The sequence below is a fragment of the Hippocampus zosterae genome, chromosome 9, assembly GCF_025434085.1.
Source record: "Hippocampus zosterae strain Florida chromosome 9, ASM2543408v3, whole genome shotgun sequence".
NCBI classification, from domain to species: Eukaryota; Metazoa; Chordata; class Actinopteri; order Syngnathiformes; family Syngnathidae; genus Hippocampus; species Hippocampus zosterae.
Window position 1 is genome coordinate 2,606,834 of NC_067459.1, and position 26,900 is coordinate 2,633,733.

At 44.7% G+C, this 26,900-nt stretch overlaps 2 protein-coding genes across 4 annotated transcripts in view; both read left to right on the forward strand.

Annotated features, from left to right (window-relative positions):
• The window catches only part of LOC127607102 (uncharacterized), a 55,215-nt gene extending 36,776 nt beyond the window's left edge, over window positions 1–18,439 (forward strand). Inside the window, exon 2 of one of the 2 annotated variants that reach the window (XR_007963991.1) lies at window positions 18,314–18,439. The gene's annotated coding sequence lies outside the window, so the exon portion shown is untranslated. Of the gene's footprint in view, window positions 1–2,140; window positions 2,325–18,313 lie in introns of those variants that run through there. The other variant, XM_052075196.1, reaches the window with a different exon arrangement.
• plxnb1b (plexin b1b) overlaps window positions 1–26,900 on the forward strand; it is a 211,945-nt gene that overhangs the window by 83,013 nt on the left and 102,032 nt on the right. For both annotated transcript variants that reach the window (XM_052074990.1, XM_052074991.1), the window contains exons 2-4: window positions 7,744–7,812; window positions 8,206–9,373; window positions 24,993–25,175. In XM_052074990.1, the coding sequence (XP_051930950.1) occupies window positions 8,216–9,373; window positions 24,993–25,175 (1,341 nt within the window). In that variant the 5' untranslated portion in view covers window positions 7,744–7,812; window positions 8,206–8,215. The remainder of the gene's footprint in view (window positions 1–7,743; window positions 7,813–8,205; window positions 9,374–24,992; window positions 25,176–26,900) is intronic.

A 26,900-nucleotide genomic window follows, 5' to 3' on the forward strand; every position in this document is an offset into this window, starting at 1 on the left:
TCACCTCAACGCAATACACACTGTTGATATCACCAAATCATTCAACAACCAGTTGGGCAAGGCTTGGACAAACTACGACGGTTGCAACGTGTGGGACAACTATAGATCTTGGGCAACAGAAGTTAACAAATGCCAAAGTGAATAGGTAATAACTGTAGGTTGATTAATGTTTGTATTTAATAGGCCATTTAATAGGCCACATAATGAAGTTATACCACAATACATTTTAAGTTATTCTGTACAAAATTATAACACACTAGTGATTGGAAAGCAAAGCTTCAAATTTGCTTCATGAGCCATTTTTTTTACTCCTCTCAGTGGCACTGTTGGTAAATGGTTTAAGAAATGGCATATGTCCGTGTACTTTCAGCCCAGTTTTAAACGGAGTGCCGTCTAGAGGAGTCAAAAAATAAAACTGGTTCATGAAGCAAAGTTGAAGCTTCATTTTTCCATCATTACAACTTAGACTAGGCAAGATATCTTTATCATATTCAAATCAAGATATGTACATTCAAGAATATAGAAATGAGGACAATATCAGTCACGAGACCTTGCCACGCTTGTGTTCCATGTAAATCTCAGTTAAACCCACCACATTCCTCCTTCCAAGTTTGGCTTTGATCAACAGTTAAAACCAGCAGATGACAATCATCTTGCAAAGGTTGAGAGGGAAGAGCTGTTACTGAGACAGCACACAAGCAATAAATCCACTTACGTCTTCGCTGTCCAGTAAATACGGACGGTACACATGCAGTGTGTTTTTGAACATTACATAACTATAAATATAATTTCAAAATTTACCAGTGGATGAAAGAAGCAGAGCTTGAAAAATGTATGACCAGCCCACGCCTCGCCTGTCCGTTCATTTGTTCTTGCCAATGAGGGGTGGGTTGCGTATTATTTTGGTATCAATGCATGTCTTTGTTGACTGCCACCACCTTTTTGTGGATTAATAAAAAGTCATTACTTGTAACATGTAACATATTCCATAGGAACCCTCAGAACACGATCCAGGCATTGTTCATATCACTGGGGGTCCACACATCACATCGCCATGTAATGCATCACTGTGCGGGTGCGATTTGGTTGACTTAGTTTTTTTTCAAGCCACACAACACAAATATAGACAAGTCTAAATAAGAGGCATAAAAATGATGTCTCTAATATAAATTGATTAAAAAATAAACCAAGATGACCTCTGCAATTGGCTGGCACCGAGTTCAGGGTGTATCCCGCCGACTGCCCGATATCAGCTAAATTTCAACACGCCCGCGACCTTTGCAAGGATGAAGCGCTTTATACAGGGTGGCCCACTTAAAAGTAGCCCGGATTTTTTTTTAAATTAAAATATTTTTTTAATTTTTTTCAAAACATGTATTTAATTACGTGAATGTTACAAGTGACCCAAGTCTTTCCAAAACCTGTTTTTATTACCGGGACATTGAGTCCGAGTGGACCATGTTCCGTGCCTCTATTTTTTGAGGCGGCCAATCTGAGTTGTGGCCGTAAGGTGGTTGGTGGTTGGTCCTTAACTCCACCCACACGCCTTCCTCGGAGGAAGCAGAGTCTGAGGATCCTGAGGTGGGCTCCCCTATCTCTGTGGTTGAAGTCACTGATGTGGTTAAAAAGCTACTCGGTGGCGAGGGCCCCGGGGGTGGATGACATCCGCCCGGAGTTCCTCAAGGCTCTGGATGTTGTGGGGGTGTCCTGGTTGACACGCCTCTGCAACATCGCGTGGTCAACGGGGAGAGTGCCTCTGGATTGGCAGACCGGGGTTGTAGTCCCTCTTTTTGAAAAGGGAGACCGGAGGGTGTGTTCCAACTACAGAGGGATCACACTCCTCAGCCTCCCTGGTAAGGTCTATTCAGGGGTGCTGGAGAGGAGGGTCCATCAGGAAGTCGAGCCTCAGAATGAGGAGGAGCAGTGTGGTTTTCGTCCCAGCCGTGGAACAGTGGACCAGCTCTACACCATTAGCAGGGTTCTCGAGGGGACGTGGGAACTTGCCCAACCAGTCTATATGTGTTTTGTGGACTTGGAGAAGGCATTTGTCCCTCGGGGAGTTCTGTGGGGGGTGCTTCGTGGGTATGGGGTACCGAACCCCCTGATACGGGCTGTTCGGTCACTAAACCACCGATGTCAGAGTTTGGTTCGCATTGCCGGCAGTAAGTCGGAATCGTTTCCAGTGAGGGTAGGACTCCGCCAAGGCTGCCCTTTGTCGCCGATTCTGTTCATAACCTTTATGGACAGAATTTCTAGGCACAGCCGAAGCGTTGAGGGGCTCCGTTTTGGTGGCCTCAGTATTGCATCCCTGCTTTTTGCAGATGATGTGGTGCTGTTGTCTCCTTCAAACAGGGCTCTCCAACTCTCACTGGAGCGTTTTGCAGCCAAGTGTCAAGCGGCTGGGATGAAAATCAGCACCTCCAAATCTGAAACCATGGTCCTCAGTCGGAAAAGGGTGGAGTGCTCTCTCCGGGTCGGGGAGGAGATCTTGACCCAAGTGGAGGAGTTTAAGTATGTTGGGGTCTTGTTCACAAGTGAGGGCAGGAGGGAGCGAGAGATCGACAGGCGGATCGGTGCAGCGTCTGCTGTGATGCGGACGTTGTATCGGTCTGTCGTGGTGAAGAAGGAGCTGAGCGAAAGGGTGAAGCTCTCAATTTACCGGTCGATCTACGTCCCAACCCTCATCTATGGTCACGAGCTATGGGTCGTGACCGAAAGAACGAGACCCCGGATACAAGCGGCCGAAATGAGTTTTCTCCGCAGGGTGTCCGGGCTCTCCCTTAGAGAAAAGGTGAGAAGATCGGTCATCCAGGAGGGGCTCGGAGTAGAGCCGCTTCTCCTCCACATCGAGAGTAGCCAGATGAGGTGGCTCAGACATCTAATTAGGATGCCTCCTGGACGCCTCCCTGGTGAGGCATGTCCCACTGGCAGGAGACCCCGAGGACGACCCAGGACACGCTGGAGAGACTGTCACCCAGCTGGCATGGGAACGCCTCCGATCCGTCAGGAAGAGCTCGAAGAAGTGGCTGGGGAGAGGGAAGTCTGGGCTTCCCTCCTAAAGCTGCTGCCCCCGCGACCCGACCCGCGACGGTGAAAAATGGATGGATGGACATTCAATGTATTTATCCTCAATATTAATTTGATGCTAATATTCTATCTATCCATCAGTCAATCAATCAAACTTTATTCTTATAGCACGTTTCATACATAAAAATGCAACTCAAAGTGCTGTACAGTTAAAACATTTAAAAACATACAAACACAAACATAAAAAGAGGACCCCCTCACAGCAACATTCACAAATATATCACATCGCGCGCTTAAACACACACACACACACACACCCTCATGATCCTGATCTTAAAAAAGACATGGCAAGGCACAAAGAAACCATATAAGGAAAAAAGCACCCAAGGGGGCCTGATCCACGCAGAGTGACAAGAACCATACCTCCCAACATGGAGGCCCGCCAAGAGAAAACACTGGCTATTTTCAAACAAACAAACAAACAAACATTTAAATAAATAAATAAAAACCAATCATATTTAAGTCAGTATATAAATAAGTTCTATAAATAATCAATTCTTGGCCACTCCTCCCGGCTGACGTACATACCATCTCCTGTTTAGATGTATGTGGAGCCATCCATCCATCCATCCATTTTCGAATCTGCTTATCCCCACGAGGGTTGCGGGCATCCTGGAGCCTGTCCCAGCTGTCTTGGGGCAGCAGACGGGGGACACCCTGAACCGGTTGGCAGCCAATCGCAGAGTACACATAGACAAACAACCATCCGTGCTCACATTCACACCTAGGCACAATATAGAGTGTTTCATTAACCTGCCATGCATGTTTTTGGAATGTGGGAGGAAAACTGGAGTACCTGGAGAAAACCCACTGGAGAAAACCCACTGTGGTGCCCCTTAATAAATCTATTCAAGAAAATACAAATAATTATTCTGCTGCCCACACTTTTCTTTTTGCAAATAGTGTTAACTTTGTGATATTTTTGAGTGATGCTGGGAATTTTTGCCCGTGCCTGTTTATTGGTGACTTCAATTTGAAGGTGTTTTTTCGGACATATTTTCTTTCGGCAAAATCACACTGAAACGTTCCCCAGAACAAGGCAATTTGTTTTATACACGTGAAACTAAATTCCTCTGGATCAAATTTTCAACATTCTTGATGCGCGGTAATTGGCCACCCTCAAACCAGGCTCCTTTTTGTTGTTGGGGGAGAGTGGTTCAGGATGTTGGGTGAATGGGGGTAGAAGCAAGTAATGTGACATAGCGACCATTGGTGAAGGAAAAAAGTTGTGTAAGTTCAAGCGAGGCATGAGACCGACTGTATGCTACAAAAAGGGCCGTGGCTGTAGATGCACAGACTACTGCTGTTACAGCCGTCTTAAAATACACCTGGGAATTTTAACTTTTCTAGTACCGGTATATCATGCAACATTATTTTTAAATGGTCGCTCCCCAACATTCCAAAGAAATCGGTGTCCTATTACTGTTGAACTAGTTTTAGAACAGGCCACTCATATGGTCCTTTGGAGCAAAATGCTGTCCACAGGCACCATGTTGGTGACCATACTTTAGTATCTACAAGTAAGTTTAAGTTATTCAAGATACTTGGTACAGATTTGTGTTGCAGTCCCACAATTTTGTTAGTTTTCAACTGACATCCGAAAGTAAATCTCTATACAGAAGAGTCAATTGTAACGTTCAAGCCTCGGTGGAAGTTCAGGGGCAACAAAATCAAGCACCTTAAGTCGAGTTGCCACTAAATTTCAAGCAAGTCAAGTCATTATTCAGATTTCACAAAATTTTATTGCCAGGGTCCACTTCATGAAAATTAAAACAGATAATGATGGCTCCATGTTTTTATTTTCTGACTTTACAGGTACATACATATTGCCAAATTAAATCCATCATTCCATTTTCTAATCCGCTTATCCTCACGAGGGTCACAGGCGTGGAGCCCATCGCAGCTGCCTTCGGGCAGTAGGCGGGGCATACACTGAACTGGTTGCCAGACAATCGAAGGGCACACATAAATGAACAACCATTCACACCCACAATCATCACCTAGGGACAATTTAGAGTGTTCCATTAATCTACCATGCATATTTTTGGAATGTGGGAGGAAACTGAGAAAACCCACGCAGGCTCAGGGACAACATGCAAATTCCACAAAGGAAGGCCGCAGCTGCAATCGATCCCTGCACCTCTGCACTGTGAGGCCGATGTGCTAAGTGGTCGACCACCGGGCCGCCCCAAATGTAACATTAGCTAATTTTTACATACAGAATTATGTTAGTTTTATCAGATTTTTTAAAACATTTTTATTTTATGCCTTGTGACTGAGCATGAGAAATAGTTTTAGTGTTTTATGGTTTTTATTGCTTTTTATTTATTGTTTCACCTGGCTTTGTTTTTGTTTGTCTGATTTGATTACTTGCTACCTGCTGTTATTTGTCCCATTCAACATCTATTCCGACCTCGCTCATATGGTAACATGTAATTACTTCAGCTGAATCAAATTTCATTGACTACGATGGGGAAAAAAGTTTCACTTAAAAGTTGAGTTATTTCTGGGATCCAGATATCTGTTCTCCCTCGTGACCAAGAGCAGTAGCCAGGGTTTTTTCTTTGGCCCATCAACTTTATCAACCATGGTGACTTCCTTTTACCCATCCAGTTCCTCTGCATTACAGGTGAACCAACTCTACAACCTTCACCCTGTAGAAACTGGATTTTTTTTTTCTGTAGCAGGTCTTTGCCATTGGCCAGATTAATGCAGTGATTATGGGGAGCACAGTGCATCAACTGCTGCGCCATGCTCACCAGAAAAAAATGTTCAAAGCCAACAACATAGTCCATAATGCTTTGCGTGCTGCTTTGTATTTCTGGTGGCATCTGCCTCTTGCCTATCTAAACCATTCATTCAGTCATTCATTTTCCGAACCACTTGAACTGCTAATAGATATGAAAATGACACATCTAAATATAAATAGCCATGCGTCCTTTGGTGAACAGAGTTGATGACAAGCATAGAGTTATACAGCTACTGTAGCCTTGAAGCCGGATCCAAAGGTTATTCATAGACACCGTAATTATAGCATTATGGCAAAATGTTACCACTAAGTTTTTCCAACTGGAGATTCACGGTATTTTAAGCAGTGACTTTAATTATATGCCTTATGTATTAATGTGATTTAAGTTATGTAAAAAGTTCATGTAAAATGGATAGTAAGATTTGCATAGCTCGCTCATTGCTTGTGTGCGTATGCGCACGTGTTTTACTATATATGTGTCCGGTAATGGGTTGAATCGCGGGGGGTTTGCTGCTTGAAAAGTCGATCTTCGGGCAAAAAACGTTGGGCACTCCTGTTGAAAAAGCCATATTTTTTACTGTTACACCCGCGCTGCAAGAAGGAGAGCTACCGCCACTCGTTCCTACCAACTGCTGTCAGGCTGCTGAGTAAACGTGTGAAAACCTGGAACCATTGTAAATAGCACAGCCACCTTATGTATGCATAAGATGCATACATGCAATTTATATTTATATTGTAGTCTATACTGTGTACAGTTCTTTTTCTGAAACATGTCTTTATTTTGTGCATGCAATGCTTTTTTTCCCTTTTCCAACCCCTCCCCACAAATTTGCTGCTGTAGACATTCCCACACAATTCCCCAGTGTGGGTCAAATAAAGGTTATCTTATCTTATATTGCCTTATGTTAGATTTCTGTTAATAGTCATATAATGATCTTTGTTTCGATTATTATTATGATTATTATTGCATATTGTCAGGTTGAAAGTTATTGTGTATTACGGGCATTGGAATGACCATGCCTCCTATGTGATGCTGATGGTATGGTAGGCCTGTGCTGTGAATCAGGTCACTGATCAGGTAATTGTTCAGGCATGTGTATGCGGGCGGGGTACCAGGAAGAGTTTTGTTTGACAGACGGGGTGATCATATAGTCTTTTTGACCACAGACCTTTCCCTGCATACATTTGTTTTTTTGTAGATTGTTGTCCATTAGATTATTGTTTGGAATTGTGCATCCCGATTTGGATTTATACAATTAAGGCACAATAAAATTTAGAAAGATTGAAATCTACGTTGGTGGAATTATTGTGGGAAGTGTGCTTTCACGAGCCACCTAAAATAAATGTGGTGGGCCAGATGTGGCCGTAGGGCCTTGAGTTATACAAGTGAGCTAAAGCAACTGAAAATGTTCCTGAATTTGTAAGTGATTGCGGTGGTTTTTTTTGTTTTTTTTTAGATATTTCTTTGGAGACGTGAAAGAGTAAATTAAAAAAACATTGATCACAAACTGAATATACCCAACCCTAAGGAGTCAGGTTATTTTTTTTGGGGGGGGGGGGGGCTTGGACTCTGAAATTAAAGACCTTTTTTATATTGTATCCTAGCAACGGGTGAAGATCTTTTCCTGGGACCAACTCACTGGAGGGTACTTAAAGCCCATTTGGATTGACACTACTTTTTGGGGGCTTTCTTTACATGCAAAAAAAGGATGTAGTAAGTTTGTGACAGGAATTTAAATGGGAATACGATTCCCATGGCCTCATGTGGTCTGCAATGATTTAAAAAGTATTTCAGTTAATGAGTCCAAACTTAATAGCATGATTTTTTTCTGCCAGAACTCAGACTTGAAGTCACCTTTCATCAAAAAATAATTTTTATCAAGGTTGTCTTTATCTGTGTGTTTCAGATTATGTCTGCAACAACTGCTGGAAGGTTAAGAAGTGAAATGCCTCTGTAGCAACAAAGGAAGCAAATGGTGAGTTGTCAAAATGTTTATCACATGGTGTTTTTCTTGAGGGTGACATGAAAACATTGTACGGGATTTTTTTTTTTGTCAATGTTATGAATTCTAGATATTAAGTGAGCGGTATAGTACGGTATAGTATACGGTATAGTGTTGCGTATGGGTTCGGTTTGTGCAGTTCCTCCAGGCCACTTGCTCATGTTTCAAAAGGCTGTATCATTTCCCTTGCTCTACAAGTGAATCCACATATAGGGAAAGTAAGTTCTTGTTTCATTAATGTTTACAAGTTGCAAAGGAAACGTAAAGACTGATGCCAGCTACAATTATCTTTTTTTTATTGGATATAAGTTACAGTCTGTTAAAAGTTTGCTCTTTCTTTTTTCTTTTCTTTTTTTTTTCAATTAGATCTGCTGCCATGCCACCGTGGGTGATATGTCGTCTTCCAGTGAAAGCAGTTCGACCACTGCTCTTTCTTGTGCTACTAGTGACTGGCTGGGGCCTTAACTCTAAGCCTGCTTTTGTTGTACAAGGAACAGACTCACCATCTATCTTTTATCCCACCTTTATATGGAACGACACCGAATTTGAGCACTTGGCCTTGCATCCTCACCCCAATGTGGGTCGAGTTTACGTCGGGGCTCGTGACAACTTGTTTCAGTTGGACAAGTTTCTGCAGCTCGAACTCCAGGATCACACTGGACCAGTCAAAGACAGCAGAGAGTGCTTGCCTCCTGTCACAGAAAGTAACTGCCCTCAAGCAAGGCCCACCAGCAACCACAACAAGCTCTTGCTGATTAACCCATACTCAATGGAACTCATTACTTGTGGCAGTGTCAACCAAGGTATCTGCCAAAAACGAAGTCTTGATTCTGTCAACAAGGTGCTGTTCTCCACTGAGACGCCAGTGGATACCCAATACGTGGCGGCTAATCACCCCAACGTTAGTACTGTTGGCCTCATCGTTCAATCTCATCCGCACAGGCAGCCGGTTCTTTTTGTAGGGCGAGGCTACACAAGCAGCCACCCGCCTATCGCCACACGAAACCTGGACCAGGAACCCATATTTTCTTATGAGGAAACTGCAAAGTTGGCTGTGGCTGGTCGCCTCTCTGAATATGACCATCATTTTGTCTCATCCTTCGCCCACCATCATCATGTGTACTTCCTCTTCTACAGGCGAGACCTGAAGTCAAAATCACGCGAATACCGCACCTACATCTCTCGTGTATGTTTGGACGATCAAGCCTATTATTCGTATGTGGAGGTGCCCCTGACGTGTCGTTCCCGGGCAGGAAAAAATTACAATCTCCTTCAAGCGGTCCAGCTGGCATTCTCCAAAGATGTCACTGTAAGTCAAGGGTCTGAGATTGTTCTTGGTGTTTTTTCCACTCGGCTGGCTTCTTCAAATCGACCCAGTGAAGACTCTGCCCTGTGCATGTTTAACCTGGAAGATGTGGACCGCAGGATTAACTCCACCAGAGACCTGTGTTACACAAAGATGGGCAGAGAGTCTGGAATGGAGGCAGCCTACATTGAATATGAAGTCAAATCCAAATGTGTCAACCTGCTAGAGGTGAGTTAACCAAACAAAAAATACATTTAAAAAGCATCGTGTCATCATGCTCTCGATTGCTGAGATGTAATCTGCCATTCTTCTTTTTTTTCTTCTTCTTCTTCTTATAAATGTGTGTTTGTGTGCGCGTGTGTGGGTGTGTGTGCGTGCATGTGCATGTATGTATCTATAGTACAACATAGGAATGCCGACCGTATGGTATAATCTTCTTCACTTTTGTAATTCATATCGTATTATTTTAGATTGTAGGTTTCCCTCATCACTACTTAGGGAATTGTGGATGATCGATGCAGATCACATTCGTTCTCAGAGTTAGTCACACTACATTGCTATATTGCACTCCAAAATAGTTACAGTACAGTATTCTACAAACATCACCACTCATTGGGACCCACTTCTCAAGGTGAACCAGTTTTTAATTCCCATACCAAGTTCGAGGTGCATTATACCAGATTTAATGATCCCCTACCAACATAAACACTGCAGCCAACATTGTCCGAGCGGAATGAGCTCCTGCCTTCCTGCATGTTATTACTTTATTATATATTATATGTTGCATGCAAAGCGTTAGTGTCAAAAATATTTATGTTGTGAATGATGCTGTGAGACAGGTGTTTCATTTTAATGCGATTGGACTTGTTTTAAGGGGCCCGGTGATCGAGTAGTTAGCGTGTCGACCACACAATGCAGAGGTCGTGGGTTTGATCCCGGCTCCGACCTTCCTGTGTGGAGTTGGCATGTCTTCCCGTGCCTGCGTGGGTTTTCCCGGGTACTCTGGCTTCCTCCCACATTCCAAAAAATGTGCATGGCGGGCTGATTGACCACTCTAAATTGTCCCTCGGTGTGAGCGTGAGCGCGGCTGGTTGTTCGTCTGTATGTGCCCTACAGCCAGTTCAGCGTGTCCCTCGCCTACTGCCCCAAGAAAGCTGGGATAGGCTCCGGCACCCCCGTGCCCCTTGTGAGGATAAAGCGGATCATAAAATGGAAGGATAAATGGATGTACAGTACTTGTATTAAATGTTGTGCAACTGCACTGCACCATACTGTGAGGTGCGGTACTATCTTGGTACCTTTTACTTTGCTTCATGCAAGGGACAAACGTGTAGAAACGCCAGTTGCAGAAGGCTCGTGGCATGGTGAAAATGTAGTAAAACCTTAAACTGTGACCTTTCCCCATGAAGTTTAATCCAAAAGTACTGTCCTTAATTTTCATGGAGCGCGATCTCTGGTAAACACAGTGAAATATGAGCTAATGAAGTTGCAAAAGTTGGGTCAGGTTAACTGTGGACTCCTTTTGTTTGTGAATCAGCAATTGCACTTGCTACTAAGTGTCCCAAGCAACTACTGAGAGGTGTCTGAATTCAATTTACCTTTTCACTGCTGCGATGAAATTACTACTTCATGCCGGATGAGCATCTTTGTCTGAATTGCACACCTTACGCTGTTCCTCTGTTCTCACATTATTGTGACGTAGATCAGCACTGGCAAGCAGCCCCCTACAAAAATGCTGGAGGGAAGATGTCAGTGTAATTGCATATAAATGCTGAATCAATCTGAGCGTTGTAACTGACTTTGGGAGCAATGTCAAACAAGACTAGACAAGGACTGATAAATCCAAACCAGACACACAACGGCTTGTAAGAATGATAATCAGCAACACTGACGCTAACGCATTGTGAGGAACATATTATCAAGTAAGAACTGCTGCAGTATTTCAGTAGTGTACTCTGTTCGGTGTTTTTTTTCTCAGTATGAAACATTATTCTTCTGTATTATTACGTATCTATGACAGCAGGTCCTTGGTTAACAATGGCTCCAACAAGACATTTCAAGCTTGTGAAAAGCATGCATCGATTTTATTTGTAGACGATGCTCGAACTGTTTTTCATACTAATATTTATCGTGGTCATGACTACCTCTGGCTGTGGTAGTGTAGACATATTACAGTGGGCGCCAACTTACGACTGCAAAATTTGTGCCGCAGTGCCAAAGGAGCAGAATGTTGTTGTACATTAAGGAGACCCTCTGTTTACTGTTTAAACAGAAAGCCATGTGACAATTGGGAATAGATCAAGTACAGAATGGATGAATAGTGTGTTTTGAAAAAAAGTCAGTGTTAAGGTGCTGAGACAGCTATTGTTGAGCTGGAACACACAATTCTAGAGTGGTTAAATTCTAATTTAATAGGGCCCTCGTCCCTGAGCAGTTTACGCAAAGACAGTTTCTTGCGTGAGAGTTGATCCCTTGACTAAACCTTTTGGAACATGCTTTGTTTTTGAAGATCAGGTGTTTAAACTTACATTAAACATGGCCAAAGTGCCTCCTCAGAAGTCCCATCTCTTGTGGTTAGAAGTGGTATTATTGGCAGAATGCACATTGTAGCTTGCATGACAGTTGTCAGCATGTGCCACGACTGTCTAATCTGCCATCAGATGACTGAATCACACGAAACCAGAATTTATGCTTTCAGCCAAACTGAAAACCATGTATTCATAGTTGTCTGTAATAAATATTCATGATTTGCTTGAAGCTGCCATTCTTCAAATGCAGTCTTTACTGTATGTGCTTTCATAGTTTCTCCCAACAACGTTCCCCCATATAATAAATAAAATAGGCTCAATCAGTCTTCTTCACAAGTGATGAAATCAATTCCCACGAAAGACCCAAAAGAACTGACATTCTTAAATTGCACTTGAATTATTGATTGAACTAACTTTAGCATCCGTTCTACATTTGTGTTGGGATAAAACATTCATAATGCTAAAATGTTATGAATCCATTTTAGTTCAAGCATCAGTGAAACATTGGTTAAAATCACAGTCAATCAAAGAGATTGTCACTGCAGTTACAAAGGTTATAAAGAATAAGGAGCATTGAGCAGATAGGTTGACTCGAGTAAAAACAAGAGAAATAATTGCCTGTAGTCTGATTGTAATGTTCACCAGTGGACAGGTAACTTAACACCGTGTCGGGGGGGAAAAAAATGAAAATCATTTTTTGCAGGTCTCAACCTTTCGCATTTTTGGAGCACATATAAACAACAAAAAGTTGAGGAGTTTCAGCTTTTTCGGGTCAAGTTTCAGGTTCTTCAAGTTCAAGTTTTATCACTTTTATCTCTGAACTCTTGATCAGATGGAACGGTTCAATGTTTTAGTACAGTACCATTATGCATTGAGAGAGTCCCATATTTCGAATTCTGAACCGGTCTACTTATTCAATTGCATATGATAATAACACAAACAACAACATATACATACAATTATAAACAAATGCTGCAAAAATTAAAATAATTCAGTAGTAGGCCTGAGGATTTTGGAAATTCATGGTAACTGTTTTTCGGTTCCGTCGGATTACTCAATGGGAAACCACGGTAACTAATGTTGGGTTCCGTAAACGTTCATCATGGGAACCCATTTTTCCATTTTGACTGATATTCATAATCAATAATTCTGAAGCTCAAAAGTATAATGTTTCAAGTGTAAATTTTTGAAATCTATGCATTAACATTGAACATTACATCAGCAGCTGTGTACTCCAGGTTTATTCAAAAAAATAAATGGTGCACTCATGTGGCATCATCAGAGTATTTTTTCCAATCTCACACTGCAAAGATTAATTTACTGGTAATCATTAATACAGGTAAGTATTGATGTGGCTTGACATCCTCTTTCCAAGACGATGCATGTGTAATCTACTATCAATTTGACGAAAGAATTTAACACACGTCATCATGAGTTCTACCAACAGTTAACATTAGCATTACTACACCTTGTGATATTTTTTCCTTAAGTTACCGTGCTACAACCAGTAAATGATAGAATAACCAATAGTGTTTCATAATATTTTTCATAACGATTAGCCTACAAATCGAATGACCAACTTGCCTCGTAATCGTGCTTCTTCGTCGTATCTTGCTCTTGTGTTCTGTGCATACATCCCAGGTGAGTTTAGTGATACGCCCTTTGGACGATTCATTCGAAAAATCAGACTGGCATTCCGATTTCTTAAATGTCGTAATTAGTCGACCTTTGTGAGTTTTTTTCGCGGTCATCTCAAACTTTCATCTGCGCGATTCCTCAGTTTGCGAACTAAAATACCACCCCGCATGCACACATAACGTTATCTGTTGCGCCTCCCCCAAGCCTCCCAACACTGAAAACAAAACAAAACGAAAGTAAATTAGAAGAAAGACACTCACACACCACACCACACCACAAAAACACATACAGGCACAGTGAAATCGCGTTGATCACATAGTCAACTCGTGTGCGGTGACTTTTATGGTTAAAATGACACAACGGAAACGACACGCTACCGGTAACGATTGTTACCGTGAAATCCTCAGGCTTGCCGTATTTTTTTGTTTTTGTTTTGTTTGTTTGTTTTGACTGAGAAATTTCCTTGCGTCCCAAAAACGCACATTATTTGGAACTGTTTGTCCTGTGGGAAAATTATGCGTCTAGGACACGGGACGCAGAGGTAACGAGAGTGTCACGTTCTGCCTGAAGCGATAACAGATCGCTCCGTGCAGAACAAGGAAGTAAAGGGTTGGATCCCCAAAAGCAGACAACGAAAAATCTTGTCAAACAAAAAAGTGTCTTTAATGACAAAAAACAGAAAGAGCCCGACAGGGAAAAACGGTAACAAAAAACGCTGATCAAATAAGGACCAGGAGTAACAAAGAAGGAAAAAACAACTGAAAACGCTCGCGGAAAACAAAACAAGAGGAGGGCCTGAATTGGCGAAAATACGATAAGTACAAATCTTAGAGTCTAAACGCGAATCACAAGAGTATCGGCCGTAAGGCAAGAAGGCAACGAGTCAATAACAAATAGCGAAATAGAGCACGAGAGAATATGGCACGGCGTGGAATTCTCCGGCAGTGAATGAGCTGCCAGAGCCACTTTAAAAAGGCCTGATAATCACCCTGGAATTAAGAGCAGGTGTGCAGTAGGCAGAGGGAAAAAACCCGCCACCTGCTGGCAGGCACGGAACGTGACAGAGAGTAGTTCAACAGCAAACACTGTATTTGATCCATTAAGCTACCAATACATTTCTTAGTTTTCCTGCTTAAAGCAACAAAAATCAAGAATGCATCAGTGCCGGATGGCGTGTCTCCCTGGCTGAAAGTCTGCACTGAACAGCTCGCTCCAATCTTCCTGCAGATCTTTAAGAGGTCCTTGCAGCAGCTGCAAACGCTCCTCCGTTATCCCAGTTCCCAAGAAATACTCAATATCGGGACTGAACAACTACAGCCCTTTAGCTCTGTGGTCATGAAGTGCTTTTAACACCTTGTGGTGGACCACCTAAAGAACGTCATTGGACCCCTGCTGTACCTCCTGCCATTTGCAATCCAAGCAAAAAGTTTGGTGGGTGATGCAGTCAACATGGTGCTGCACTTCATCCTGGAAAAGCCAGACGAAGCAGGGACCTACATGAGGATCCTGCCAGTGGAGCTATGAGAGGGATGTTAACCTCAAAGCGTAAAGCACACTTGAGGTTGCGGGCCAAAGGATAAACATTTATTGAAAAAACAAACTTTTTGTGAACATGAATATGTTTTCAAACAGATGGGATATAATATTGGAACAGTCCAGTAAATTAGCTAACTGTAATTAAAGTCAACATGTACTCAGTTTCCCACCGGTTTTGGAAGGCTCTGTTATCAGCATGGACTTTTCTCTTGGACCTTTTTGCGTAGCTACTAATACTGAATAATATGATGTTGATTTTGTTCACCCGGAAGAGTAGTACAAAAGCACTTCGACCGATGTTTGCCTCTACCACCAGTTCTGTGGTGCCTCATTTATCGAGCTGATTATGTTCCAAAAATAACCCGAGGTAGGTGGAATCCACAATGAAGGATTTCTTTCCTTTTTTTTTTTAACAATTATTATACTATATATTTGAAGCCCCTCTCCGTGAGCCGTCACCTTACTGTGGTGGAGGGGTTTGTGTGTCCCAATGATCCTAGGAGCTAAGTTGTCTGGGGCTTTATGCCCCTGGCAGGGTCACCCATGGCAAACAGGTCCTAGGTGAGGGACCAGACAAAGCACGACTCACAAAAGCCCCTTATGAAAAATAAAATCGATGGTACTCAGTTTCCCTTGCCCGGACGCGGGTCACCGGGCCCCCCCTCTGGAGCCAGGCCTGGAGGTGGGGCTCGTTGGCGAGCGCCTGGTGGCCGGGGCCGGGCCTACACCCATGGGGCCCGGCCGGGCTCAGCCCGAAGAGACAACGTGGGTCCCCCTTCTCATGGTCTCACCACCCGTGGGAGGGGTCAAAGGGGTCGGGTGCAATGCGAGCTGGGCGGCAGCCAAAGGCGGGGACCCTGGCGGTCCGATCCTCGGCTGCAGAAGCTGGCTCTTGGGACATGGAATGTCACCTCTCTGGCAGCCCGAACTGGTGTGTGAGGCAGAGAAGTTCCGACTGGATATAGTCGGACTTGCCTCCACACACAGCCTAGGTTCTGGTACCAGTCCTCTCGAGAGGGGTTGGACTCTCTTTCACTCTGGAGTTGCTCACGGTGAGAGGCGCAGAGCAGGTGTGGGCATACTTATTGCCCCCCGGCTCAGTGCCTGTACATTGGGGTTCACACCGGTGGACGAGAGGGTTGCATCCCTCCGCCTGCGGGTGGGGGGACGGGTCCTGACTGTTGTTTGTGCATATGCACCAAAAAGCAGCTCAGCATACCCACCCTTTTTGGAGTCCTTGGAGGGTGTGCTGGAGAGTACTCCTGCTGGGGACTCCCTTGTTCTACTGGGGTACTTCAATGCTCACGTGGGCAATGACAGTGAGACCTGGAGGGGCGTGATTGGGAGGAACGGCCCCCCCGATCAGAACTCGAGTGGTGTTTTGTTATTGGACTTCTGTGCTCGTCACGGACTGTCCATAACGAACACCTTGTTCAAACATAAGGGTGTCCACATGTGCACTTGGCACCAGGACACCCTAGGCCGTAGTTCGATGATCGACCTTGTGGTCGTGTCATCGGATTTGCGGCCGCATGTTCTGGACACTCGGGTGAAGAGAGGGGCGGAGCTGTCAACTGATCACCACCTGGTGGTGAGTAGGCTCCGATGGTGGGGGAAGATGCCGGTCCGTCCTGGCAGACCCAAACGTATTGTGAGGGTTTGTTGGGAGCGTCTGGCGGAATCCCCTGTCAGAAGGAATTTCAACTCCCACCTCCGACAGAGCTTTTCCCATGTTCCGGGGGAGACGGGGGACATTGAGTCCGAGTGGACCATGTTCCGTGCCTCAATTGTTGAGGCGGCCAATCTGAGTTGTGGCCGTAAGGTGGTTGGTGCCTGTCGTGGCGGCAACCCTCGTACTCGCTGGTGGACACCAGCAGTAAGGGATGCTGTCAAGCTGAAGAAGGAGTCTTATCGAGCCTTTATGGCCTGTGGGACCCCAGAGGCAGCTGACGGGTACCGACTGGCCAAGCGGAACGCAGCTTCGGTGGTCGCCGAGGCAAAAACCCGAGCATGGGAAGAGTTCGGTGAGGCCATGGAAGCCGACTTCCGGACGGCTTCGAGGAAATTCTGGTCCACCATCCGACGTCTCAGGAGGGGGAAGCAGTGCACCACTAACACTGTGTACAGTGGGGATGGGGCGCTGCTGACTTCGACTAGGGACGTTGTGAACCGGTGGGCAGAGTACTTCGAAGACCTCCTCAACTCCACCAACATGCCTTCCTTGGAGGAAGCAGAGCCTGGGGACTCTGAGGTGGGCTCTCCTATCTCTGTGGTTGAAGTCACCGATGTGGTTAAAAAGCTCCTCGGTGGCAAGGCCCCAGGGGTGGATGAGATCCGCCCAGAGTTCCTCAAGGTTCTGGATGTTGTGGGGCTGTCCTGGTTGACACGCCTCTGCAACATCGCGTGGTCAACGGGGAGAGTGCCTCTGGATTGGCAGACCGGGGTGGTAGTCCCTCTTTTTAAAAAGGGGGACCGGAGGGTGTGTTCCAACTACAGAGGGATCACACTCCTCAGCCTCCCTGGTAAGGTCTATTCAGGGGTGCTGGAGAGGAGGGTCCGTCAGGAAGTCGAGCCTCAGATTGAGGAGGAGCAGTGTGGTTTTCGTCCCGGCCGTGGAACAGTGGACCAGCTCTACACCCTTAGCAGGGTTCTCGAGGGTATGTGGGAATTCGCCCAACCAGTCTACATGTGTTTTGTGGACTTGGAGAAGGCGTTTGACCGTGTCCCTCGGGGAGTTCTGTGGGGGGTGCTTCGTGGGTATGGAGTACCGAACCCCCTGATACGGGCTGTTCGGTCACTATACCACCGATGTCAGAGTTTGGTTCGCATTGCCGGCAGTAAGTCGGAATCGTTTCCAGTGAGGGTAGGACTCCGCCAAGGCTGCCCTTTGTCACCGATTCTGTTCATAACCTTCATGGACAGAATCTCTAGGCGCAGCCGAAGCGTTGAGGGGGTCCGTTTTGGTGGCCTCAGTATTGCATCCCTGCTTTTTGCAGATGATGTGGTGCTGTTGGCTCCTTCAAACAGGGCTCTCCAACTCTCACTGGAGTGTTTCGCAGCCGAGTGTGAAGCGGTTGGGATGAAAATCAGCACCTCCAAATCTGAAACCATGGTCCTCAGTCGGAAAAGGGTGGAGTGCCCCCTCCGGGTCGGGGGGGAGATCTTGCCCCAAGTGGAGGAGTTTAAGTATCTTGGGGTCTTGTTCACGAGTGAGGGCAGGAGGGAGCGAGAGATCGACAGGCGGATCGGTGCAGCGTCTGCTGTGATGCGGACGTTGTATCGGTCTGTCATGGTGAAGAAGGAGCTGAGCCAAAGGGCGAAGCTCTCAATTTACCGGTCGATCTACGTTCCAACCCTCATCTATGGTCACGAGCTATGGGTCGTGACCGAAAGAACGAGATCCCGGATACAAGCGGCCGAAATGAGTTTTCTCAGCAGGGTGTCCGGGCTCTCCCTTCGAGATAAGGTGAGAAGCTCGGTCATCCGGGAGGGGCTCAGAGTCGAGCCGCTTCTCCTCCACATCGAGAGGAGCCAGATGAGGTGGCTTGGGCATCTGATTCGGATGCCTCCTGAGCGCCTCCCTGGTGAGGTGTTCCCGGCATGTCCCACCGGGAGGAGACCCCGAGGAAGACCCAGGACACGCTGGAGAGACTATGTCACCCAGCTGGCCTGGGAACGTCTCGGGATCCCCCGGGGAGAGCTGGAAGAAGTAGCTAGGGAGAGGGACGTCTGGGCTTCCCTGCTAAAGCTGTTGTCCCCGCGACCCGGTCCCGGATAAGCGGTAGAAGATGGATGGATGGATTTGAAGCCTGCAACCCTAACCATGAACATTTTCTCACATTTCTCTTTTATTTATGTTGTGTGTTGTGTTTCTTAATTTACTTTGTCAGTGGTTCTCAATTATTTTCTGTCATGCCATCCCAAGGAAGAGGAAACAAAATACTTAAAGCCTTAACAACCACTCACTGGGGAAAATCCAAAGAAACTATACTCACCACATACAAAGCAACCACACTCACACGCCTCGAATACGCAAACACTATATGGTCACCAACACTATCGGACACAAACAAGACAAAACTCCAGACCACACAGAACACAGCACTCAGAATAGCAACAGGATGCACACAAGACACAAACATACAACACTTGCATGAGGAAACAAAAACTCTCCCACTGAACACCCATCTAAAAACGCATCGCAAATCAGACAAAAAGCCCAACACCCAACCCACCCACTACACCCACTCACTCAACAACCACCACCACCCAGACAAAAGAAACAAACAATCTTCCACAACAACAACTACACACACAACAAAGACACAGCACCACAGGACACCAACAACGACACCATAAAACAGAACATGAAAGACATACACACCCACTTTGTACAAACACACTTGGACACCAGACAACACAACAAAGTAATACATGCACCAGCACCAGAAATAGACCCATCAGAGCAAGACCTACCACACAGAACCAGACAACTCCTAGCACAACTCCGAACCAACAAATCACCAGCCCTCCACTCCTACCTACACAACATTACACCGGACACACACCCAACACCACTCTGTGCGCTATGCGGCAGGCAAGTGCACGACACACAACACCTGTTCACCTGCACAAACATACCCACCACACTGACTCCGGAGGACCTCTGGCGAAACCCAAGCGGAGTGGCGGCCCTGCTCGCCCGCTGGGCGGAGGAGGGGGGTCTGGGGATCCGGGAGACGGAGTGAGGGCCCAGTCCCCCAATGTCGGGGCACGGGTGGGGTCGACAACAACAACAACAACAGGAAAACAACCCCCCCCCCTCGCACGGCTATAAATAGTATCATTTGTCTATAAAATTGTTATGAGTACACCTTTGTATAACACTGTATCCTTATGAACGTATAAGAGAATAAAAAAAGAAAGAAATATGGAACAACTTTCAACAAAGAATAGCTTTAGTAACTGGAACAGAAAATACTTAAAGTGCATCTGAAATTCAAAAATAACATTGAATCCTTAATTTAACAATAAATATTTTTTGACTGACCATTTCAAACCATACGATACTGAAAAATAAAATGACAAACTCAATAACTAATAATTCATTCAAACTAATCACCAACATGATATCAGAGCACAATATTTAAAAAAAAACTTTAACCAGCAAAACAAAATTATATAAAAGAATGTGTGCTTTTTTTTTAATCAAAGATGATGTCTGGATTAATGGCTGGAGCACATTTTGCAATGCACAGCTTTTCGAAGCGAGGTTTGAAGCAGAACACAGCAACTCTCGGCCCCTGCTCAACGTGTAGGGACCTGTATTTTAGTTTCCTGAAGTAGCAGTCACAAAGCGGCATGATTGTTGGCAGTATTCGGCACGTTTTCGCTGAAAAAAACTCAAGCAGCTTATCAGCGTGATTGGGGTGTAATGTCTTTAAGTGACGCTTTAATTTATTTGGCTTCATGCTGTCCGCTACTGTTTTGAAACACTTCTGATACTCAATTTGAATGAATATCAAGTTTTATAAAGGATCGTCGGAGATAGGCACTCAGAAATAACGACAAGACACTTCTGGCTACCAACAATAGGCACTTTATTGGTCCCACACAGAAATGATAACACAGTTCAAACAAGTTGTATGAAGCTAAAGAACTCTTACCGTGTGCCAGTAGGGTGGAGAGCCAACACCCTCAGCAGAGTGAGCTTCAATACGAGCTAGGCGTTTGTACGGAAACCCATAGCGGACTCTGCTGAGGAGCATCGCTCCCCTCCTTTTATAATCAAGTGGCATTGATCTCAATCAAGTTTTAACAATTCAAACAAAGCAGACTATGAAGTCGCAGGCTAAATAGTTTATCTCTGAAGTCGTCAAAGCAGGCTCCAGAGTCCATCTCTGAAATTGCTTAGGCAAGCAAGTCACCAAGTCATGCAATCATCTCAAAGCAGTTTTTTCACTGAGAAGAAATACATTGATTAAAGAAAACATCACAAAATATCTTAATATACCAGCTACCAAATTTTTTTCGACAAAGTAAGCACATCGATCTTCCCTCGTCTGTCACCGAAGGCACATTGAAATCCAAGCTTTACATACGCCTCGTCATAGTTCCTCCCTGAGAATGCTCACTGCGCAAACTCTGCCAATGAGAGCGCCACTGCCCCCTAACATAGTGGAGGTGCACCTGCAAGTTATAATAGGACAGTAAAAAAATAAAAAAGCATGTTCCTGGAGGTCAAACGCAGCCCCCCCCCCTCCCTATTTGAGAAACACTGCTTTATGTTAACTGTTTTGTAAAGCGCTTTGTTACAGCTGCAGCTGTTGTGAAAGCGCAATATAAATCAGGATGTATTGTATTGTATTTAAACATGCTCAAACTTAAAATATTTGCAAGATAAACAAAATAAACGGTGTAACTATTCATTATTATTATTATTATTGTTATTATTATTATTATTATTATTATTATTATTTTGTACAGGAGACATTGAATGGAGGAGATGGATTCAAATTGGCTCATGGTACCTTAGTCAATCACGATGCAGAATTGTATGCTGTAAAACACAGGTGTCAAACTCAACGCCCAGGGGCCAGATCCAGCCTGCCACCTCATTATATGTGGCCCGCAAAAGCAAATCAAACATGTCAACTTCCATGATGCTCGCTAAAATCTGTACCAAAATTTAAAATTCTCACCTGTAATAACTAAGCACAATATTGTCAGCATTTTCTTGTTACCAAACCCATCATGACAGTAACTTAAACAAAAGTTGAGTGAACTTTATTCTTGATTTCTTCATATGATTTCAGTCATAACAGCCCTCCAAGGGAAATGGAACCTAAAATATGGCCACGACAAAAATGAGTTTGACACCCCTACAGTGTAAAAAACAGCTTGCACAATTACACAGTAAAAAATACAGGCAGTCAATTATGACACAATGCGGGTTGTGAAGCAGTGAAAAGCTGCAACGACACTTTACACATGCACTACTCAGTGAACCGACACTAACGTTAATGAGTGGCAACGGGTACGTTACAGAACATCACAAAACACTGGCAACAAAATATTGTTTTGACACCAGGCTGTCACTAATCCTAACAATCTGTTTGCATTCACATGAGTCTGAGTGACACTCCTTACTGGACATTGACCCCCACAGCTGAACAAAATCACATGTACTAAACTTCCCTCCTGTCCAAATGTATATACACGAGTCAATGGTTAAGACACTTAAATAATAAAGACTGACATAGTTCTCTTCAGAATAGATCACTTTCTGGCCTTTTCTACAGGATTAGTCATTTTTATGTCATCGGAGCTTCACTATGTACCATTCGAGAATCTGAGGTTGCAGTTACCAATTAAAACACCACTTAATTTGCTCATGCCCGTTGGGCTGAGTCCATGCTGATTTCGAAGAAAATTGCTGTGTGGGCGGGAAGTGGTCCCATGGGCCAAGAGTCTGACATGTCTGATTTTCAGCTTCCTAATGGGTGACAAGATCATCCACATGCAACATCAGACACACTCAGTCCCCTAAGTATAAGATAAGATAAGATAAGATAAGATAAGATAAGATAAGATAAGATAAGATAAGATAAGATATCCTTTATTCGTCCCACAATGGGGAAATTTACAGCCTCCAGCAGCAAGAATGTATGTAGAAAGAAGAAAGGAGAAAGAGAAAAAAAAACAACAAACATCTTTCAATTGAATACAATATGAACACAAATGGATACAAATTATTATTATTATTATGATTGTTATTTTTTATTCATCAGCCTGACAGCAGTCGGTAGGAACGAGCGTCGGTATCTCTCCTTCTTGCAGCGCGGGTGTAACAGTCTCTGGCTGAAGGAGCTACCAAGTGCTGTCAGGGCGGGCTGGAGGGGGTGGGAGGGACTGGCCATCATAGCTTTGAGCTTAGTTAGCATCCTTCTGTTGCCCACCTCCTCCAGAGTGTCAAGGGAGCAACCCAGGACAGAACTGGCCTTCCTGACCAGTCGCTCCAGTCTCTTCCTGTCCCGGGCCGAGATGCTGCCTGACCAGCAGACAATGCCATCATGGATGGCCGAGGCCACCACCGAGTTATAGAACGTCTTAAGGAGTGACCCCTGAAACCCAAAAGACCTCAGTTTCCTGAGTAGGAAGAGTCGGCTCTGTCCTTTCCTAATCAGGGTGTCCGTGTTTGTAGACCAGTCCAGTTTGTCGTTGAGAAGAACACCAAGGTACTTGTAGGAGGTCACCCTCTCTATGTCCATACCCTGGATGTTCATCGTTGCTGGTGAGGACTTTTTCCTGCAGAAATCCACAACCAACTCCTTAGTTTTCCTAGGGTTGATCTGGAGGAGATTCTGCTGGCACCAATCCACAAAGTCCTTTGTCAGTCCCCTGTACCCTGTAAATACTAAGTATTTATCTCCTCCTCAATTCATCCAGATGTCAAACTCCTGAAATTTGGAGACAGCATCCTAGTCATCAGCCTCATCGACGAAGGTCATAAGTCTGCATAGCTACAGGAAGTTAAGTGGCTGCTACACTGATGCTGTGACTAACACATCCTCTGGAGCTGAACACCACAAAGACGGTGGAGATTATTGTGGACGTACTTTGCCATAGCCGCCCTCTGTCAAATGTCAAAACCTTCAATTTCCTCGTAATTACCTTCTGTCAGGACCTCAACCGAGGCTAACATCAACACCATCCCGAAAATGGCCCAGGAGAGGATGTACTTCTTGCGGCTGCCGAGCATGTACAACCCACAATCGGTGCTGTTGAGGCAATTTGATACAGCAATCACTAAGTCCCGTGTTCATCCATCACAATCTAGTTTGGTGCTGCCACAATGAAGAAAATCCAACTGCATCAGACAGTTATGTTATGAATGCCGAGAAGATCATCAGTACCCTCTCCCCACCCTTGAGGACATACACGCTGTTAGAACTAAGGCAAGGTCAGGCACAATTCTCCTGGTTACCACTTCTTCCGGCTCTCTTTCTCAGATAGTCGCTATGGAACTATGCAACTCTAAAACAACATTCCAATAGCAACGTTCATCTTTCCATTCAACCAGTTGACGCATGATTCCATAGTTGCATTTTTACAAAATGTTTGCACATTTTTCCACATCCCCGTTGTGACAGTATTGTTGTATTCATTATTGTACAGGTGTCTTCGGCACTGCATTATTTGCATAACTTTGGTTGATGAATATTCAATTTTATTGGACGCTTAAAGCGCTGTCTGCATATTTGCACAATTGTTGCTGTGTCAGAGATATACCCGTTTAAAGTTTAAACAGAAGAACATGCGCTAAACACACAACATGTCTGGACAGGCCCAAATTAAATGGAACTTTAAACATGATATAATTTTGTTCATAGATTCCTCTAATGTGCTGTGTCAGAATTAGTGCACCACAGGTTACTTTAAATTGTGTCACTATTCTCTTCATCATCTGCACGACTGTCATTGGATCATATTTACTACTCTAATACTGGTCATTCTATATCGCTTGACGACTCTGCGCCTCTTTTGCACAACTGTCAGGGTTCGCTACTACCGCACAAATGGTACATGTCATTGATTAACAACGCTCTGTAATTATAATTGATAGTTGCTGTAACACTGTGAGTGGCCCAATTTAATTGTGTGTTACTAACATACCAATAAAGATGATTCTGGTTCTGGATAAAGTTAAAATTACGATAGACAGACCTCTTCATCATACTGTTGACATTTTGGTATATTACAAGTTCTTTTGTGCCTTGCCTGGTTCACATCAGACCTATTACAGAAGAGCGAACACCAATCTGTATTGGATTGGACTTAGTTTTGCTGACTGCTGAATTTGATTAGCTCTCAAAGAAGTCAATATACGAGGGGTTCACATTATCCCCCCCCCCCCCCCCGACCCCCAATGTGTGTCCTCTAAATACATTAAAAAAAAATTGTGTGATATTGGTAGAAGCGACTGTTGTGATTTTGAAATAAATTGCATCTTATTTTAGGACCAATATTATGCAGAAATCCAAGTGTTTCCAAAGGGTTCATTTGCTTTTTCTTGAAACTGTACATGTTCTGTGAGCCATTATTTAATGTAACCCCTGAGTGACTGTCGATATTCTCTCGTTTAGAACACGCTCGAAAGGTACCCTTGTGGCTCTGATCACACACCCAGTCCCATGGGTAGTCGGATTGCTGTGGAATCTGAAACCATCTTGGACAGCCCCTCCGCTCGACTGACAGCTGTTGCAGTGAGCATGAGGGCAGGACATACGATTGCATTCTTGGGAGACTCTAAAGGGAACCTGCACAAGGTAACCCTTCACACAAACACAGCTTAGCCCTTAACACAGGGGTCGCGAACCTATGGCTCGCGAGACATATATGGCTCTTTTGATGATTGCATCTGCCTCGCAGATAAAACAAAATATTCTCACTTGTTTAATCTATCCATCAATTTCTCACTGCTCATTTCCTGTTCGGGACTGCAGTTGGCTCCAGGAGCAATTTTGATTGGATAACACTGGCCTATGTTGCCGTTCCTTGGGCAAGATCCTTCACGCTAATGCCTACCTCATACAATGATGAGAGACAATAAAATGAATGACATGCCGGCTCAGACGTTGCCCGGCCAAACAAGGTCTGCGTCAGGTGCTGGGGAACCAGAGCACCTTGATGTACAATGGGCTACTGGAAGAAAGCGGAGATGGGCGTGATGCAATAACATGGCTCTTTTGGAATGCTACTACTCAAGCAACCCTAGTCAGAGGGCATACATGCAGAGGATGTGTGCTAAATGGTTACTTCGAAACCCACAGTCACAGTTGACCACGAAACAACTAGTAGCTCAGTGTTCCAACATCTGGGCGGCCCGGTAGTCCAATGGTTAGCACGTCGGCTTCGCAGTGCAGAGGTACCGGGTTCGATTCCAGCTCCGGCCTCCCTCTGTGGAGTTTGCATGTTCTCCCCGGGCCTGCGTGGGTTTTCTTCGGGTGCTCCGGTTTCCTCCCACATTCCAAAAACATGCATGGCAGGCTGATTGGGCACTCTAAATTGTCCCTCGGTGTGAGTGTGGGCGTGGATGGTTGTTTGTCTATGTGTGCCCTGCGATTGGCTGGAAACTGATTCAGGGTGTCCGCCGCCTTCTGCCCGAACACGGCTGGGATAGGCTCCAGCACCCCCTGCGACCCTAGTGAGGTTCAAGCGGTTCGGAAAATGGATGGATGGATGCATATATATATACATATATCACTGAAATACATTTCCAAATATTTTGCCTGTCTGGCTCCCGTAGTCAAAAAGGTTCCCGACCCCTGCCTTAACATTTTGACATCAACACATTCGTAGTTTCCTGGAGAACCACAATTCAAATACAGAATAGCATCCTGTATTCAGTCCCTAATTTTGTATCTTTGTGGGTTCTTTGCTCACATACTAAATCAAACCAGACACATTTCATAATTCATTACCGCTCTCTTTTCATGCCACCCGTCAAGGATTTAAAATAGCCACCATTTTGGGTGTCCAAGCAGAAGCTTATGTTGAAATTGCCTTAGCAATATCAGGGGCACATAATTTAGTGGCTTGACTAACTCAGATCATGTCAATCCCTGGCTATCCATTCATTGTCTTCCTCTTATCTGGAGTTGATTCGTGGGAGCAGTAGCTTAAGCAGGGAAGTTCAGATGCCTTTCTCACCAGCCACTCTGTCCAGCTTTTCCTGGGGAATCCCAAGCTGTTCGAGGCCAGCCAAGAGACATAAGGGGTGTTCACACGGCAAGATTTGGTCCGGTGCTACGCCGGGGCTGCCCCAGTAGAGCGATCACACGTGCGAATTAGCTCCGGCGTAGCCCCGGAAAACGGCTTACACCAGAGCAAATTTGATCCACCTCAGGGAGGTGGTTTAAAAATTTGCTCCGGAGCAAATGCTCGTTTGCGAAGCAGCACCGATGTAAATTTGCACGTATGAAAGCAACTAGGTTAAATTTGCTCCAGAGCAGGTGTTTGTTTGTTTGTTTTTTTCTTCTTTCTTCTTTCTA